Source organism: Balearica regulorum, chromosome 3, assembly GCF_011004875.1.
Source record: "Balearica regulorum gibbericeps isolate bBalReg1 chromosome 3, bBalReg1.pri, whole genome shotgun sequence".
NCBI classification, from domain to species: Eukaryota; Metazoa; Chordata; class Aves; order Gruiformes; family Gruidae; genus Balearica; species Balearica regulorum.
In genome coordinates this window covers 12,663,968-12,684,045 of record NC_046186.1, presented here as the reverse complement: position 1 = coordinate 12,684,045, position 20,078 = coordinate 12,663,968, and the positions used below count along the sequence as shown (strand labels likewise).

General features: G+C 41.3%; 1 protein-coding gene across 1 annotated transcript; it reads right to left on the bottom strand.

Annotated features, from left to right (window-relative positions):
• Positions 1-357: 357 nt before the first annotated feature.
• LOC104636474 (uncharacterized) lies at positions 358-13,977 on the bottom strand. Its single transcript, XM_075749990.1, has 21 exons — positions 13,955-13,977; positions 13,642-13,694; positions 12,001-12,093; positions 10,596-10,723; positions 9,184-9,327; positions 8,407-8,490; positions 7,706-7,873; positions 7,143-7,239; positions 6,823-7,046; positions 5,834-5,987; positions 5,551-5,759; positions 5,350-5,467; positions 5,001-5,206; positions 4,445-4,562; positions 3,548-3,717; positions 2,716-2,789; positions 2,511-2,638; positions 1,501-1,690; positions 932-1,073; positions 574-670; positions 358-431 (listed from the first exon to the last, which is right to left on the bottom strand). The coding sequence occupies exons 1-21, from the start codon at positions 13,975-13,977 to the stop codon at positions 358-360; spliced, it is 2,694 nt and encodes an 897-aa protein (XP_075606105.1).
• Positions 13,978-20,078: the final 6,101 nt, after the last annotated feature.

The following is a 20,078-nucleotide window of genomic DNA, read 5'->3' as shown; positions in this document are numbered from 1 at the left end:
GCAAACCACACAAAATACTGAGTTCAACACTGTAGAGGAATGTAGAGAGCAACACTAATTTGATTTAGACAAAGATACATCCATACTGGTTGGCTTCTACTGAGAAAAAGGGTCAGCTATGCACATATTTTCCCAGTAGATACTTTTGAGATGTCTTTAATTTAAGTCTGGGCAGGCCGTGCTTTCTTAGGCCACCTAACTGCAACTTCATAAAACCAAACAGTTCTTGCTTAGTCTCTGTCAAAAATCAGTGTATTTACCTACAGGGAGCAGAGAGACATACAAAAGTCTGTTATGTTACAACAGCATTGTGCTTGGTATTTCAGTAGTATAATTTAAGATTGACACCAACCTCTGCTAGTCGTTTTCCTTCCTAACAAGGACTGCTCCAGATGATGCTTGTCCATGTGGATGTGGTTCTGCACTGCGGTCTAGTGAAACATTTCAGCTTTTAATTTTCTGTACAGCACACCTTGGGACTATGAGTCTATCATCTGACACAGGTCCTAAGAGCACGTGCCATATTGCTGAGCAAAAAGTCACAAGTGATTTGAGAAGTGCCTGTTTTCTTACCAAGTCTGTGTTTCCCAGGATTACATCTCCTTGGACAAAGAAGGTCTGAAGGCTGTTGCAGAGTGCTGCAGATCACCACACTGCAGTGAAAATACAGCTGCAAGACAAGAATATTTATGTGTAGAGTAGTCTTATTAAGCAAACATCTGGTATGTGTACTGACCCCACAGGGGATGAACTGAACACTTGAGTAGCTATATTTACTATTCTTACAGTGCTATGCCTTCAAAAAGGTGACCAATAGCTCCTGGCAGCACCTGGCCAGCTGAGATCTTCCACAGTATTTGCTGCATGCACTGTTCCAGGCTCACCCATCAGGACTGCCAACAGCACACAACAAGCCAAAGAGACATCTCACCTGCTCCTGTGACAGTGTTGTGCCTTGTACAAAGGTGAACATCCTCACTTCAAATCTCTTTAGGTGCTGAGGTAGTTTTACTCTGAGACTATAGTTAACTTCATGGAAAACTGTTCTGTGGGAGTCCTCATTGTTTTCACACCTTTTTGGTAAAGTGAAAGAAAACATATTTGATTTAAAACTTCATTTCAACCAGATCTTTAAACAGATCAAGGAGATAGACTATGGAAGAACTTCCCTCTGTTTTCCTTGGGCCACAGGGATATGGGTAGAGCCTGGCCCACTCATAGTCCTTGCCTTTGGCCACAGTCAGGGCTGCTTCTTGTTCTTTCTTTCCAGCTGGAAGCTGTTAGCTACAAGAACTTCTGGCCACCTCCATAACCTGCTGCCACCAGAAGGCATACCCACTGTGCTGACACCAACATGCACTCCATAGCCTAGCAGCAATTGCTCATCAGGACAAAGCAATGCACCCAAGCTGACTTCTGTCCTCTTCCCCTTTCCTTCCATGTACTGTAAGGGGTCTTGTGCTGAACAGTTACCAAATACAGGAGGGAAGCCATCCTTACCCGTTTATAAGGATGGGCCACTGTGGAAGACTGTCCAGGCTTTGGGAGTTTGTAGCCCAGCAGTCATCCAGGTTTAGTTCCAGTCTTGCATCTTTAGGCTGAAGCAGTTCAACTTCAAAATACAGTGCCTCCCTCAGGTATTTTACTACAGGATATTCTGATTCCTGATAGGGGTCTGAATAGGATTTCTCTAGAAGAGAGCATCGATGTTAGAGTTTCCTTTTTGCAGAGTAAGTATTCATGAACTCTGCTTCACTCTTCTTTCTACCACCATTTACTCTGGCACAGTAATGATAAAATCTGGGAGAACATATGGATGCCAGCAAACGGGGATAGCATGTTAGAAAGATAAAGAACTGGTAATGAAAATAAGATCTGAACCATATTCCTTCACTCTGAGGATCCAGAAGAGAGCCATTCTTCCTTCTGCAAAAACTCATTGGAACAAGAGGCTCATTCAAAACTGTCTCTAGAAAGATACTTTAAAAAATGATAAAAATGCATCAAAGCCACTCCAGTCAGGGTGAGGGTTTTGTTCAGGCTTCAGTTAGCCGTTTCTGCCAGCATGAAGTGTAGTGTACATTTTACAGCAATATTACATGGAGCTTCCTTCCCTAATGCAGGTTATGATTATTTCAGTCAGTGCTAACTATGCTTAGCAACACTTAGGGAGTTGATAGAGGAGAGAAACTGGTATCACACCCACTACACAAAATTTTTAGCAAGCCCAGACCAAGCAGGAAACCCACACTTGTGTCAGTGATGACCCAGGTGTGTTTCATCCACTATAGACACTTGACCACTTGTATTGCATTCTGGAATAGAAAACCTCTGTTAGAGGCCTTAAGGAGGTTTGTACTTCATCCTTGGAGATATTCAAAAGTTATCTGGACATGGTCCTGGGCAAATTGCTCTATGTGGCCCTGCTTGAGCACAGGGGATAGACAAGATGACTTTCAGCGGTCCCTTCCCACCTCAACCATTCTGTGAAGTCTCATCATAAATGTTACCTTTGAAAAGTTTCAGTGAAAGAGCAAGAGTTCCAAACCCTGGTTTAATACTGGGTGGTGGGTTCTTCTTAGATTCATATCGGACATCAACAGTTTGCTTGATTGCATACGAGCATGCAAATTTCAGTCTGAGGAAAGAAGTTTAACATTAAGTTTTAGAAATCAAAACACCTTGGACAAACTTATTCTAGGGAATGACACTTACTGGTATACTGGTGTATTATTGCCAGGTCTGAAATAGAGTACATCATTTTCATATGTCATAGTTGAGCTATTGAACTGAAAAATACACATCATTATAAACAGGAAAGTTACATTAGAGTTGGTTTTGGCACAATATCCACATGCCTTCACTTGACTGACAGATTGCCCTAAGCACAGTATGCTTAATAACGGCCAAAAATTACTGGTCAACAGCCCTACGCCTCCTGATGACGACAGCTATGCCATAGTCAAGAAGAAACAGATTATTAGCTAAGAACACCTTGAACATGACCCAAGACCCCAGAAAAGAGTGCACTGGGTCTAAGAGATCAGTTGTTTCTGTTCACATAATCAGTGTCTAGCATAAGATGCAACACTCCCAGAAGCAAGCTACTTTTGTGGTAACAAATTTGAGCATGATCTGATCTTTTGTTATTTTGTCTGTTTTCTATTTATGTAGTATGCAGGTGACAGGAACAGGACCAACACCAGTCTTGGGCCAGGTAGTCATTAGCAACACTTAAGCAGCTTTTGCAAGGCATATGAGTATATATCAACAGTGTAAACTCACATTCAAGTCCATTACTAAGAAATTCAGAGGTGGCAAACTGAAAGCTAGTTTCAGAAAGCACCTCTGGCCTTGAAAACTGTTTTTCCCAAATAAGAACTTCTGCCCAACTGAATTTAGTTTCCTCAGAAAAGCAGTGTAGATATACTGCTTATCAAAGTCACCCATGACCTTCTTGCAGCTTCTGCTCAACTCTGAGCCTCTGCCAGTTCGAGGAATAACCCTATACTAATGCAAAGTAAACTTCACGTGACTAAGCCCATACCTTTCTACTTGTTCCACAAGTGTTCACACTGAACTTGAAGGTTGCAGTCTTCTCTGTCACTAGACTGGGCTTGCACTGTCTGTCCCTCAAGACAAGCAGGCTGGTGTCCAGGTCTGCAACTCCTACCAATTTGACTGCAGTAACAACCACAGTACCATTGGGCAGGCATTCTGAAAAAGAAAATAGTTTTCCATACAAATCAGGAGTCAAGCCCCTTTATTCTGTAGCCTAGCACAACAAAGAGGTCCTGTGTGGATTTGCTAGCAAGTGTTTTGGCAACTCGTGAGGATTAAGTTTTGAGCAAGGCTTTCTTCAGTACTAACACTTGATTTACTTCAATCTAACTGCCAGTAGACTCTGCACAACGCGGGTGAAGTCTGTTATTACACTTACTTTTTTTCCTCCCAGAAGGTCTCATTCCTTCCAAAGGGTTTTTTCTAGCCAAGATATTCAATACATTCAATCCAGATGAGTAGCTTTGGAATGACTAATTTATAAGCTGACTCTCCCTGCCCCTAATCTCCCCCTCCCAAAAAAACCCCAAAAACCTAAAACAACAAAAAACACCAAAACCCAGCCAAACCCAACCAAAACAAAAAAACAACCCACCCAAAATAAAAACTCAAAACCAACCCCAAAACTCCTTTAAGGGCTTTATGCTTTTGGAGATGTGAGGGGAAGTAGTTTCCCACCTCCTTCCCCCTCTCCTATACTAGACAGGATAGTCAGTCCAATCTGTAGTTTGACTTGCCTTGTAGCCTATTTGTAGGAAATCTGACAGGTAGATAGGGTATCAAACAAGTATAAACTCTAGAAACATTTCAGACCACATGGACTTGCATGACTTAGTTATGCAACTCAAAAAACATTAACAGCTAATCCCCAATATGTTATTACGTATGAGTTCTGAAGGTGAAAATCTGCAGGAAACTGAGAAATCCCTTCTATTAGCCAAGGTGATGCCATCCTTCAAGGTTAAGTGGAGTGACGCCTTGATTCCAGAGATATGAAAATCCTGGAGATGACAATCACAGGTTAAACAAAAGAATAAAGACACACTGTTCAACTAAAGTATTCAAACACTAAGAAAGGGCTATCACAAACCAAAGGTAATGGTGCTTGATCAAAGTCAAATTGACAGGAGATTTTTTTTATCTAGAAGCTGACACGATGAGCTTTTTCAGTCATTTTGCAATACAAACTCTGTTGCACATACAATTGCCATTATAGATAGCTCAGCCTTAAAATCCTTGCAGAATGTTTTTTTTTTCCCTTGACAACTTCTGCCAACATTAACCAAGGGGAATTAAAGTGCTCTAATGGCAGAAAATAGTCCTCTATTAATCCTTTGAAGCCTACATCAAAGGGAAGCTTTATTTCTCCTTCAAGAACATAATGTTTATATCTCATAGGTAGAGCATACTTTTTAATCGCTACATGCTGGCATCCTTACCTCATAGTGCACATGGGAAGAAAGGAAAGGGACAGAGATTGCCAAGTGAGTGCCATTGTCCTTCAGGCTGTAATTGTACTTCTGCGCAGCCTCTGGGGTCAGGTGCCAGTCTGAGATGAAGGGTAGCCAGTTTTGGTCCACGTTCCCACGAATAATAATGAGATGAAAGTTCCTCCCATCACAAAATCCTCTTGCCTTGGGCAGTACTGTAACACAGTCAAGAGTCAGCGAGCACACTAGCTGCCATCAGAGTTTAATAGGGCTGACAGTATCCCTGGCTGAAATTAGCCCAGTTAACAGCTGAGTTCACAGCCAGGTTGATACAGTTTTGCTCATTTCACTAGTTTACCTGCATCTTTAACAGCCGACACTGTTGTGACTGGGACAAAGAAGGTCTCACTTGTTGGATGGGTTATGAATGCAAGCGTGACATTCAGGGTGTACGCTCTCATGTCTGCTCTCATGTACTAGAAAAACCATATTTAGCAATAATAATCACCAAGTGATATCATTTCTATACCATGGTATGCTGCAGTGTCATAGTACACACCTCTTTCTTAACACTTGGTGCATCAAACGGGACTTGTATTATGTAGGCTTTGCTTCCATTAGCATATCTGATCTTGTATGTTAGATATCCATGCTGAACAGCTTCAGGTACAGCAACAGTTGCCCCCTCAATGGTTAAGTTCACGAGTTCCACATCTGGGAGGAACGTTCCCACTGTCACATTCATTATCCTTGCACTCAGATTTGAGTCTGAAAAGGAACACAAAACATTAAGCTCTTATCAGTAGCAAAGCCTTCAGTAAATTCAACATTAAGCTACTTACTGTTGGTTATAGCAAGTTCTGCTTGTTCAAATGGTGTTTCTATTTCCTTGATGATAGTATGTTTGGTTAGTCCCCATTTGTTATCTTCCCACTGATGTTCCAAGAACAGGTTGATGGTATATTTTGTCCCATGCTGTCCATTGCTCACAGAAGTCTAGAATTTCAAATCAACACCCTTTAGTATAACAAGATTTTACATTCAAGTTAAAGTTGCATTTTAACATCTCAGGGTCCAGCTAGAGCTACAGCTCCAAACAATTGTCCTTCTCAGCTATGTGGCCCTGCTTTTATACTGGGAAAGAAATCTGCAAGAGAACACCATCTGTGAGGGATCATGAACTTTTAAGTGGCACTTGCTGTATCACTATTATGGGCTCTATTTTTGCCTAAGAGTTTAGATTATCTCAGAAGACTTTCTTTTGAAAACTGTCCCTCATTCCTAAGTTTAAAAACAGCAGGGGACTACTTCACCAGTGAAAGGGCTTCTCCTGAAACTTTCTTGGAAGTTCAGTTGCTACATTTACCTAGAATTCAGTTCCCTCCAAGGAACTAGATTTAGATGTATAGTTTCAGCCCATCCCAGTATCTTATGGTCTGATGGACAAACGGGTTGTTCCCATTCTCTTAAGTGGTCTGTGTAAGATACAACAGAACCTATGCATGCTTTACAGTCCAGTTAGGGACTGTCTTCAAGAAATATGATGTCAGGACTAAAGGGCAAAAGCTCTGTGTTAACCTGAGGAAGGAGACAAATCAATACTTCTGTGTAGGATTCTGTCCATCTGTGCTTGTAAGAACAGAAATTCTCCACAAAGTGGTGCTTAGAGCTATATTTGGTCAAGGCTTTGGGTATTTTTAATATATTCTTTCTTTCCCTTCACTCCTATCCTTTGTTTGGAAGGAACAGGATGAATAATTTATTCCTCTCCAGAAAAAAAAAAAAAAAAAGAACAAAGTCTGTTGCCTGCCACCTAACATAAGTCACTAACCTTGTAATAGCCACCTTGTGCACCTATTGGTATCTTCATTGTAATTGCATTTAAGTCATTCGATAACACATATTTCCTGGAAGCCATTTCTTTGGCAGAGAGTTTGTGTAGATCCACACCAGCTTCAACAAGCACATCCTTAAAGCTAGTTGCTCCAGCAGAGAGCGGTTGAATATATTTTGGAACAGTCCAGATGATTGTTTTGTTAGCATAGTCCACACCATCTTAGAAAGAAGACATGAAAGCTGTCAGCTCATTACTCTAGTTGTAACTTGGTCCCTGTACATTTAAGCATTGGAGTCAGGTACCGCATTTCTCACCTACAGGACACGCCACAGCAGTATCCACCATCAGGATCATCCATCGCTGTTTGTAAAATATACTTGATCTTACTGCATAAAAGGTAACTCCTTGATCCTGTAGGAAGAGATCTGGTTAGACCTACATGTCCTGGCAGCTTGCTGTTATCCCAAAAGTGGGATCATTTACCCAGTGTGCAGTATGCCAATACACCACAGAGCAGAGGTATTTTATTTATTTCATATCTGTGCGGAGATGGGCCACCTTTCCCTTTCCCCTAGTTACTGCCAATTTTTGTTGACTTCAGGCCTTTCTGGCAATCACTCAGCTCTCGGCACCTTCTGGGGCAAGATATTACCTTTTTATCAGTTTTTCAGCTCTTCAAGGATACTCTTTAGCAAAGCATGCTTTTTATCAGTCCTTTGGCTCTTCTTCGAGGGTATAGTCATTAACAAAGCAAGGTAGTGCATTTAACCGTAAATTAAACGGTGTCTAAGCACTAACCCAAACACATTTCTGTCCCTGTAAATTGGAAAATTCTACTTTATAGATATCATTGCTGGGCCAGAATGACCATACCAACCTTGACCAGTTGAATTTGCCCAGCAGTGTATGGTATACGCAGCAGAACCCTGGTGTCTGTTGTGTTGAGTCCATAGCCTGCGCTCCAAGCATTGCTCACAAGCAGAGCCTTTTTTTCTTCTGGTTGATGAAACACTACTTGCCATATTGAGGGTTCTCCTGGTTTTGCCTACCCAGATAAATTCATTAACAGTTTAAACATTCATTCTGTTCAAAGTAACTTCTTATTTACTACAATGAATGATTTGTGGTATTGAGTTGCCCAGCAGTTTTGTTGCCTTATTCTAAATACTGCTTGTGGGATACCTCCTCCAGCTTTCCCTTGTTCAGCCACCCATATACACAAAACTTTCCATAGTAAGAGGATTGGAGATTAAGTGCACTACTGCATTAGAAATACAGGGTCCAAGAAGAAAAAAGCCTATCCACACTTCACTCCTGGGTCAGTTTTCATTGCACAGTCTCTTTCCTGGGAAAGACTTGATTTCTAGGCTCTTTGAGAAATCAGTTTCCATTTCTTCCTTGGAGACATGGCCTACACCTGTCTGTATTTCTAACATAAAATGCCTATGCTAAAACCACTTGGTACAGAAGTTCTGCCCTTTTTGAAATGGTATTTTATACTGTGTGAATACAGAATAAAAGGATGGTTGTACTAGAAGTAGCATTAGTTCTTTCTAGGAAGAAAAGTTGTAGTTTTACCTCTGGAAAGACAAGAGTCCAGTCCTCAGGTTCATCTTGAATGAATTCTTTTACAGTCTGTGGAACCTCCCTCCTGACCGAAACCTGAAGGGAAAGAGCCACTGTAAGGGGTTTGCTCTTGGCACTTGTTTCCTTGTCTCCAGCACTCTACAAGTCTTTTTCAGTACTTTCAGAAAAATATAAGATTAGGAAATACTTTTCTCCCTTCTTAAAGGGGATTATGTTCACTCCCTCTTCAAGTAAAAAAATATAGCATAAACCACCATCATACATGGTACATTATCTATATTCCACTAGATTTCAGCTTTTTATTTTCTCCGTATCTTCCCATTTCTACTTGTAGTTAAAACCATAAATTTGTTCCTGACTCCCATGTCCTCTTCAAAAAGGAATCTTTCCCCCGTCTGCATTTCTCCCCAGCAAATTCAGAAGAAAAAACTTCCTTCAGAAAGTATACATTTCTGTTATCATCTCAAATAGATTTGTTGAGGCAACATTCAGTGAGTTCAATCCATTAGCTCAACCTTTGGAATACTATTTCACAACTTCAGTGGCTATTAATGCTGGCCAGTAGGCTATATAAGCATAATATAATGAATGACTAAACTCAAGACACTACGTGCTGTGCATTCACTAGTGAGCTGTTCATGGTGGGACATTCCAATTCTGTTTCCAATACACATTCCTAGCATCTAATCAGCTTCTAAAGAGAGCATCTTCCAGTACTTGCCTTACCTTACTTTAAGTACCTTCCCATAAAGCACTTCCAGTACTTACCTCCATGTAGTTACTTTCACATACTAACTCTCTTGGACTCCATGGGCCGTAATGGCAACTTGCACTTTTCAGGTGAGTTGCAGCATTTTTCATATCAGGAGTATGCGATGCTTTGATTGCTATAGTTACTGTGAACAGGTCTTTCTGCATGAACACAGGGAACACTTGCTTGTTAGACTGATTTTCCCTAGTCAGGCACCACCTATCCTTGTGACCTGAAAGTAGCTTGCAAAACCCACCCAACCAGCCCCTGCACAGAAGAGTAACTCCATACCAAAGCAATATTACTTTCTACTTGATTAACTAGATAGGCTATATGCACATAGGCGTATAGCCACATAGCAGCACAAATACTCTAGGGAGCAGCTCCAATCTTTGACATAACTCCAGTCAGGTAGAAAGGTGCCCCCTAAAATATAGCTGATCTTGTGTTTTGTGATATAGTATCAGTGAGCAAGCAACACAAGCATCCAAAGCTTTTAAGCTTTTACATTAGTGTGTCTCCGACACTAGATACTAGACCAGAGTGCAACACAGTTGCCAGACAGAATTCCCTATTCTTATAGAATCATAGAATGGTTTGGGTTGGAAGGGACCTCAAAGATCATCTAGTTCCAACCCCCCTGCCATGGGCAGGGACCCCCTCCACTGGACCAGGGTGCCCAAAGCCCCACCCAACCTGGCCTTGAACACTTCCAGGGATGGGGAATCCACAACCTCTCTGGGCAACCTGTTCCAGTGCCTCACCACCCTCACAGTAAAGAATTTCTTTCTAACATCTAATCTAAATGTACCCTCCTTCAGCTTAAACCCATTACCCCTTGTCCTGTCACTACACTCCCTCATAAACAGTCCCTCACCATCTTTCCTGTAGGCCCCTTCAGGTACTGGTAAGCCGCAATTAGATCTCCCTGGAGCCTTCTCTTCTCCAGGCTGAACAATCCCAACTCTCTCAGCCTCATCGGAGAGGTGGTCCAGCCCTCTGATCAGCTTTGTGGCCCTCCTCTGGACTCGCTCCAACAGCTCCATGTCTCTCCTGTACTGGGGCCCCCAGAGCTGGATGCAGTACTCCAGGTGGGGTCTCACAAGAGCAGAGTAGAGGGGCAGGATCACCTCCCTTGACCTGCTGGTCACACCTCTTTATCCAAGGGAAAGCAATTGCCCTTCAAGGGCTTACATGCAATATGCTTCTTCATGTATTCATCTGTGGTTTGCTGTAGGACATTCAAATGTCAATACCATGGAATATTCTCAGACCTCTGGATACATTCAGAGAGAATTAAATAATTTTCTGCTAATAGATGTTCAAAACATTATGGCATCTCAATTAATGCCTATCAATGATTTGGTAATCTTTCACATAAAGGTCATATACAGCAGCACTGGAGTCAAAATTCCTACAGTAGACTTACCTCTAAGCGAGAATGGCAGCTTAGTGCAGAAGCACGAAACTCAATGTTACTCCAATTGCTGTAGGTTACTGTATAGCCGCACTGTGATGCCATGGCCTCATCTAGCTCCCAAGCTATGCCAGATTGATCTATGGGTAATTAGCGAAGGCAGTATGAATAAGTACAATTCCTGCTCTGCAAACTCCCTGAGCAACCTGCCCTTGCCCCAGGGTTCAGCTGACCCTGCTCCAAAATGGCCCCATTGCATGCCCTGGGCTCAGACACAGGAGAGAATTGCAAAGTGATGAAAAAGAGCTGCAACAACATCTATAGAAAGTAAGAACAGTAAAATTACAGACAGACTGGGACAGCAGCTCAAGGACTGAAGGTGAAAACAACAAAAAAAAGTCACCAACATGGAAAGATATTAAATCCTAAAGGAGCAAGAGCTCCAGTAAGCACAGAACAGTCAGTTAGGTCAGTGTCAAAGTGGTCAGTATTGAGAGATGATGACAACCTAGAAATATCAGGAGTCTGATCTGTGGCTGGCACGGCCCCATGTTTCTCTCTGATGCCCGTTTGGCCAGAGTCTCTTCAGGGGTCTTACCGGAATGAAGAGGGCACTAAGGCTTAGCTTGGATTTTTTTAGGCTACAAAACTGTCTTTGTGTTTTAGGTTTGTTCCCCCCTCCCCCCCAAAAAAATTGCTTTATACTTTCAAGCTGTACATATCTGTGTCTTTATGTATGGATGAAGACTCCTGAACAAAGAACATACAGGGGTTTTTACACAAGTTTACCATTCTAGAAAGATGTTATGAATGTCATGTCTAGTTAGACTGCTAACTAGCATAAAATGTAAACTCAGCCTTGAACCATCTCTCTAAGCATATAATCTTACACCTGATGTTTGTAGCCCAAAAGTTATCTGCCCTTCCAGAGCACTCTGTGGTGCCTTTCACTCAAATGTGCCACTTGTTGATTACTAAGCCCATCACCAGAGGCCCAGCTAATTTTTCTTAACTTCATTAAGAATTCATATGCCTCCACCAGGTCCCTTAGCTGTAAGCAAAAAAGGTGGAAAGTCACTAGCGCAAAATCAGTAATGTAGTGCCAGCTTCAACTAGTGAATTTTCAGAATAGCGTGTGCTGTTTCTGGGGAGCATTTTTACCAGGAGAGAAACTACCATGTGCATTTCAGTTTGATAGCCATGCTTAGACTTGACATTGCTAAGTTATCACACAAGAAGTCTACAGGACAGGTTATACAGAAATAAAGGAAGCATTTTGCTTTACTTACAATGAGGTCCAGCCTACTAAGCTCTATGATCTTAGAATAATCCAGGGAATTCTAGTATAAGAGGACCTAAGATTTTAAACATTTCACCATGTGTAATTCCCTCTCCAAGATCTTCTACATCAACTTACCGACAACAGAAAACGACAAGTATTTGTCCTCAAAGTATTCTGCACTCAGTGTTATACGCAAAAGGTTCCCCAAGCACTCCAAACTCATGGGTCCTGTGTGGAACGTATTGAAAGGCTAGTAAGTAGGGGATTAAAGGTAACATACAAACAGAATTTTGTTACTTCCCAGATTGCTTTATAAGTCAGCGTTGCAACAGTCATATTCCAACATCTCTGGCCAGGAGGCATTAGAGGTTTATTTTTTTCCAACCAGCAATCCTTTAAGAGAAAAGCCAGCCCTGACATTAGTATTCTAGTAGTAACTGTGTCTGATCAGCTGGCAATGCTATCTGCAACATCCAGTCATGGAAACAGGATTTTGGAACAGGGTCAAAAGAGTACTAAATTGGCTACTCCAATCCGAAGACCTTGAATGGAATAAAATAGAACAAGAGTCTCCCCACCTTCCTGAAAAAAATCCCAAAATTCAAAGAACCAACCAACCACAACACCCCAAACCAACCACAAAAACCTCAAAAGCCACACACACCTATTCACAAGAGGAGCAAAGTCTGGGTGGGGAGCAGCCACATCTGCTACCCATCAGCCTGCCCTCTTCTCCTGCCCAGGTACCAGTACCAGCAGCCAGTTGGCTCACGCTGGAAAAGGACCACATGGGAGCAAAGAGCATAGCTTGAGAAGCTCAAATCCCAAGCTGCCACCACAGCATAGATCAGACTGTAAACCTGCATAAACCAAACCTCTAAGAGGCAGGAAGCAGGTACAAACCATTCTAAATGTAGGACTATAGACCAGAGAAAACTTTTCATTTGACATATATTTCTAATAAACTGGGATTGTTGTTTCAAACACAAGTTTCTATGGCATAGTGAGCTAATGCCAGCTAGACCTTTTATAGCAACAGTGCATTTGAAGGGCTGAGAGGATCCTTTTTTCATAGGGAATTCAGCACTCTTAAGTTAACCAGAGATGCAACTCCCATGTCAGAGTTGGTCACACCAGGGAACATCAGAGAGATGCTGGTGAACGTCACGTTATTCTGCCCATATTCCAAGCCACCAACTTAATTCAGTGCAGAAGCTATACAATTGCTCCAAGCTGAATAAAATCTCCTCCAGTATCTTTTTACTTTGATCTTTTGTAGGCATGGCATGTTTATACAGCATCTGCAGTGAGTAGGGCAGGCAGTCCTAGAACCAGCTCTCTATACCTGCTGTTCCAGGACCAGCTCTGTTTTGTAAGGAAGAAGCTAACACAGACACCAGTTCTGGTTAAGAAAGCTGCTTCTTCTTAGGCAAAACACTGATATCTCGATAGTATTTAAAAGACCTTACAATATGTAAGGTCAGTAACTAGGCTCAAGAATACAAGAACAATACAATCCCTATTAATTCACCAGTGCTTGTTACCAGAGTGAGGAAAGGTAGAAACAGTCACTTAATACAATAGCACATAAACCTAAAGAGTGGCTGTGAGTACACATCAGTAGACACATCTATGTTTGGAGTTTCTCAGAAAAAAACATGCAAGTGTGGCTCCCCAAAGAGCTTCAGACTCCTCTGAAACACACACATAAAAACAGATATCACCTGTGAAAAAGCCTGGAAATTGTTATGTGAAAGCAGTTTACAGCAGTATTACCTGGTCTCTCTTGGGTCCATATTTTGGAGATTAGTATCCCTATTAGTAACAACCTGTAAGAAAAGACAGGGATTAGCAGCAGCTTCAGCTGTAACAGCATCATGCTAACAGACTTATGTGCTCAGAAAGTTCTAGTCTGGATATTATTAAACTAAACTAATCTTAAACTTAGAGCTACAGGTCTAGACTAGGAAATTGCAAAATGGAATTCCCTTGGTTACTACTAGAAAGTTAGGGAAGGTAAATCAGAGAAATTAATATATTTAATGTCTTCCATAAGAGTATTTATGGTTAGCAGTCGTGAAGCTCTCACCTCTGCACCAGACCCAACTCCATTGTGCATTTGCTCAGCCTCTACTTGTATTGCTTTTTCCTTTGTAGTCACACACAAACAAAAATCTCCTTCATCAGCTTTGCAACAGCAATCTCAGTGTCTTAGGTCAAATAGAAAGACTGACACCTTTATACTGATGAAACTCAGCCATTTACCCCTCTAATTATGAACATATGATTCATGTCACCTGTTCATTTGCTTTACTGATTAAATCTGCTCCTACTGTGATGGTTGCCAGCTCCTAACTATCAGGTTGTAACTGGTGCTGTTCTGGTAAAGCATGTGGCAATTCATTGTTTCAGAATTACTTCTCTTCACCTTGTTTCCTCTGTGGAGGATTTTGCATAGCCTTCCCTGGACAGCTGAAGTCTGCCAGAGGCAAATGTGTAAACTGCAGCTTTAAGGCAATTGGTATAACAAAAAAGGAAAGAAACTGTTGATCTTTAAGGTAAGTGGTCAAAACTAACAGTAAGAGGGAACCCAGCTGGAGACCAATGGGTGTCACAAACCAAACGAAGAATTCTCTCTCTGGATGAGCTGTGGGCTACCTAGACCAGAAATCACCCCCAAATTTGGGGAAAATTAACCCCAAAGCTGTGAAGTAGTGGATCTGACCACAAACAAATTGGAGGAAAGGACTCTGCCTTTGCTGTGTGTGGAAGACAGAGAAGTTATACTTGCAGCCCTGGATCTGGATCAGAGGTGGCTTTCCACTGTCACCAGTGTGGGTGCACTCTGGTCACCGTTAGGTGATGGATGGGAGCGTGACGTCCCTGGGGCTGCTGAGCTGAGCTGCTGATGGTCAGAAGGTTGACAGGTCACTTGCTGTGCAAAGGGGTCGCTGTGATATCTGTTCACGCTTTCTGTAAATGTTGAGCACTGTTTGTGTATAATTATAGCAATATCAATAGCATAATCAATCATAGCTGCAATGTTGTTTTATTACTGTATGTAATAAAGGATGCTAGAATTCAGTATTCCTTGCCTTGGTCATCATTCAATTCAGCTGTCAGTCACTCTGTGTAAATACATCCTTAACTCTCACAGCCATAGTTCCCCTGTGGCAATGATAATTTTTCCTCTTTCATGGCTAAAAGATTGCTTTGATTTCCCCATTTTCTTTGTGAACCCACGTATTTTCTAGCAACTTTGCAGGACATAAGGATTATTGTGTATGTCAACACATGCCATTCTTCTGTTTGAAACACCTTTCCCAAGAGGCAAGCTTGGCAGCGTTTCCTAACGAGCGGTCGGAATTGCCTGCATCCCTCTATCTATATATATTTCATATCTAGACTTACCTTATATTGGGGATCTTTTTGTCCTAGGTTTATGCCTGTACCATTGGGGGTTTGCTCCTTCCTCCCCACACGTGAAGGCTGCAGGAGCAGCAGAACTGGAGGATTTATTTGTAATTAACACCGATGTCCTCGAGAGGGAGCCTGAGATTCTCCTACCGGGCTGCTCAGCCGGTCCCTCCAGCCCGCGGCACCTTCCCGAGCGCCCAGCCTGTGCAACGACATTTATTCCCAGTTTGTTCTTAACCTAACGAAGATTACACAGGGTCGTTTTAGACAGACACATGTATTTATGCTGCTTATCGCCGCTAACCTTACTCACCACCTGCACATCTTCAAGAATATAAAAAAATTAAGTGAATGTAAAAACCAAGTTTCCCGTGCTTCAAGATGTTGGGTTTACCCCAGAAACAAGTGTTATCCCCAACTGGTTTGTGTTGCTGCTGTTTCCTTCTGAAGTTCCCTATATAATACATTTTTGACTTTACAGGGAGTTTTCCTGAGAAGCACTATCCACCAAGGATACTATATAAATAGTGTATTATTATAATAAATAAAACCATGAGCAGGCAGTCACAGCTTGAAAATTGGATAGCACGTTCCTGTTTATTATTGTTGGAGTGGAGACCATTTGAATTATGGCTTTATTTCACAGTGCAGTGTGTTTTTTATAATATTACAAAAAAGGTTATTACATTTTTCCAGAACTTGATTTTAGGTACCACCAGGGAAGTGCCTGAGATTTCCTCTAGCTTGTATCAACTCCACTTAACAGTTAAAGCAGATCTGCAATGTTGACAAGCCCATCGCACCCGCTATATGGTATGTGTCAAGGCTGCTCATACTTTTCCACCTCAAACAGACTCTAGTCATGTTTCCATTAATTTTTCAACCTGCCAATACTCACATGCAGGCTGAGGTTATGGGGCAAAGTGGCATCCTGGAGCTGTCTTACTCACTTCTTGCAGTTTAAACAGGATCATGATGACTAGCAACCATATACTGGAATGGGAGGAGAATTGCAGTGGTCCCGCTACAACTCAGCCTTATCACAGTAGTACTGAAAGCATTACCCATCTAGTTTACCCACACAATCACTGTTTGTTTGTTTCCTTCTTTTTTTACCAATTGGCTGTAGATTAATTCCTCGACACATTTATGTTTCTGGGCTGTTGTGGGGGGTTTTTTGTTGTGTTTTGGTTTTTTAATATGTAGCACATATTGTCTGGGACCATAATTATGATTCTAGGCAATACAATAACACAAATAAATCTGAGATTATTTATGTCCAGTCAAACCTAAATTACCAGCTGACTTAACTAACAAGCAAGAAGAAGTCTTGTCTGTCAGAAATTTAATGTCTAAAGAATACCGAAATCTAAAATGCTTTACTCAAACTCTATGGCTAAAATATCCAAGATATTAGATAAAATTTTCCTTCTGGGCCTTTTGTCAGTTTTGGGAGAAGAAGAGGATGATGTAGTATTATGCACACTTGCGGGGCTAACTACTATGTGGAAGCACGTGCTGGTATCAGCATGTCCTAGTGTTACCAGCCTTTCAGCTGGTAGCTGATAATTCTCCCACAGCAAGCAGTGACTGGGCAGTAGGGTCAGGTCATGTAGTGCCATGACCCTTAGATGAAGGAAGAAAGGAGGGCTGTACAATCTAATAAGGCTATCTGTTAAGCATACCTTGAAAGCTATATTTTGACTGCATGAAAAAATGCATGATAAATTGAAGTCAAATCATAGTTCCTCTAGGATTAGGTAATAGCTAATTCTATGCTAACAAGAATAATAAAACCAAGAGAAATTTTGCAAGGTCACCTTTAGAAAGTGACCCTTGTAAAATGTCTGCAAGGAAATGCATTAGTCATTTTCTTCACAGGGTTGCAATGCAGAATAATAGATATTCAATCAACTACTCTATCTGTCTCACTCTGTTTCCTCCTCCTCCCATGAATCTGTTCCTAGACAGCGTGTTTATATGCTAGCCTAATTCAAATACTTTCCATGTGAAAAAACCAGGAAGACAGAAAGCACAGTTCATCTGTGAGTGATATCTGCAAGAGCAGACACATTAGATAGAACGAGACCATTAACTAAAACTCAGCAACTTATGCTGGGCCGTCTCTGCTGCAAGATGTGCCTCCTCTGGGGATACGAATGATTTCCTAAATCATCACTGACTTGATTTTCAGTTAGCCACAGTCCTGCTATGGGAGTACCGTAGAGCTAAGATCCCCAGAGTGTCAGGAAACCATCTGTCTCAGAGTTATGGGTGGTTTTCTTTGGGCTCCCCCATCAGCATACCTCAGGGACAGTAGGTATGCTGATTGTCAGCTGACAATTCACAGATTAAACGGGAGCAGCACATTTAAAAGAACAAATGTCCCTAGTTAAAGCTTTACAAGGTGTGCTATGTTAGTCCTTTCTTCTCTAAAGAGGGTACAGTAGAACATTTGAAACAAGGCTCCCCCAAAGAGTTTTGATCAGGACCATATTTTCCTGTGAAGTGCATCGTGTTTGTACACAGAGCATGCATGAAGCCATGCCTTCATCCCACCTTGTCCTCACTCATGCTTTCTGAGTGTCACCTCATTCAACATGGTAGTGTAAGAGCAGTGGATGCCCTCCCCTGAACCGGGACCATAACCTTTGGAGTTATGCACAATATCTCCTAAAATTGAGAATACCATTCTCAAAGTTTGTCTACATCAGTAAAACTGAGCCAAATTAAGTGAAAGAGTTACACCAGGAAGTAATTTGGCCCTTGAAGTCCAGTTAGAATTTGAGAATAGGAATTTATGTGCGGTGGAGAACAGTCTGTGGAAATGTCTGGAACCAAATGCAAAGCAATTTAGATTACTGTGATAGCACAAAAGCGCTTTGTGTAGACAATTTAAGACATCTGCCCATGGTCCAGACATCTGTGTGCAATGAATACCATTTTTGAGCTAGCTCTTCATTTATCATTCAGTGATGTCCATTAGTAATTGCTGCCCCTGTCCAACCCTGTCTTTGTCTATATGTAGTTATATATGGTTACTTGACAACTGTAATAAACAAGGAAAGAATTACTTGTTCTTAAATTGAAAATACAATCTGTGATCTAGTTCTATTTCAAATATAGACAAACACATTTTGCTCTTCCCTCCCATTCTCTCTCTTTGTCTGTATTTGAAGATGCTATTGCACATTTATATCCCTCAAAGTAATGGACACATAAAGCAGCTCCTGTCATGCAGATGGGTTGTGCAGATATAATCCTTTTGTATTTTTAGCTCATCTTCAGTTTCAATCTTCCTGTGATGCTGAAGAACCTGAAACACTTAGGCCTATGCTCAGAAGCCAGGCTTCTCTTCAGATACAGATTTCTTTTCTTGGTAACTTTCAATAGTTCTCTGGTTTTGTACTCAATATTTCACTGATTTGGAATCCGATCTTTTCTCTATTTATGTAAGGTCTTTGAGATCTTGCAATATCATTTACTTATCTAATAAGTAAGTCTTTGGTGCTATAAGAAGGAAGGAAATTTGCTTTGGTGCAAGTTCGTGCTCCAGTACTAATTAGACATTGTACCAACAGGGACAGCAAGAGAAAACAGTGTGTCATCTTCAGCAAATAAACAGATTTGTTCGGTCTGTTGAAGTAATTCCACACCGTGTCTTATTATCAGTCAAAATGAAGCAATATAGAACCAAGGGAATAGTAATCTTCTCAGAGTATCTTTATAAAATTTAACTTGTAAATCTAACTGTAATTTATTTAAATACAGTTTTATACTTCTTTATTGCAGTATCTAAAGTTTAATGCTGCAGTCTTGAACGAACAACAATCTGATCCTCTCTGATTTCAGTGAGCTTCGGATTAAGCTCTCAAAGTTTGGAGGATGAGGTTGTCTCCATTCCCAACACATTATAAACAGTGAAAAACTTTTTTTTTTTAATTGATTGATTTATTTTGAAATGTAGAAGTATATTCAATTGCATCTGTGTTTATCATCTGCACTGCTCTGCTGATAGAGCTCCATATTGCCTGTGGGGAAGAAGAGAACTTTAAATTCGGATGACACGTCTCTTCTCCCCAGAACTGGCAGCCATCCAGCGTTAAGTTAAAGGTCTCACAGCACTTTTCATAACGATTAGGGGGCAACTCTGGCTTTTTGCCAGATTTCCTTCAGTGGAAACAGATTCTAACCATAAAGAGCCAAATGATGAATGACCTTTATGGAGGACCATGGAAGATGTGGATAAGATCTGGGAATTTCTCTGCCTTGTGTGATGGATTGTTTGCAGAACCAGGCAGTCTCTTGTACACGGAGACTACCCTCTGAATGAGGCTAGAGAGGCAAAGCAAAATGGGCTTAATCTCCAATTAGTCTCCACAGCAGTCTGTGAAAAAGACTATGCTAAAGAAAAGCCATGTTTGCTCTTCCAAACTCCCCTTCCATTTTTTCCCCTCTTCATCTTGAGCAATGAGACAAAACAAGGGTCATTGCACTGAATTAGAACATTATACTGAGATTGGGGCAGGCTGCCTCAGATTTGCTATGTGATCTTGGAAGTCTTGTTAAACATCACTATCTATGTCCCCCATTTAAAGACAGGGTTAATAATATTTCACAGTACTGTTAGGCAAGATACAAAAAAAGTTTGTGAACTGCTCATACACTGCAGAATATGTGTACCAAAAAGGTCATATAAGTATGGAAGACCACTTGTACTTTACTGTAGCTGCATTATTTTAAACAATTAATCCAGATTTACACCACCTTTGGGTAACTACAGGGAAACTTGGGCC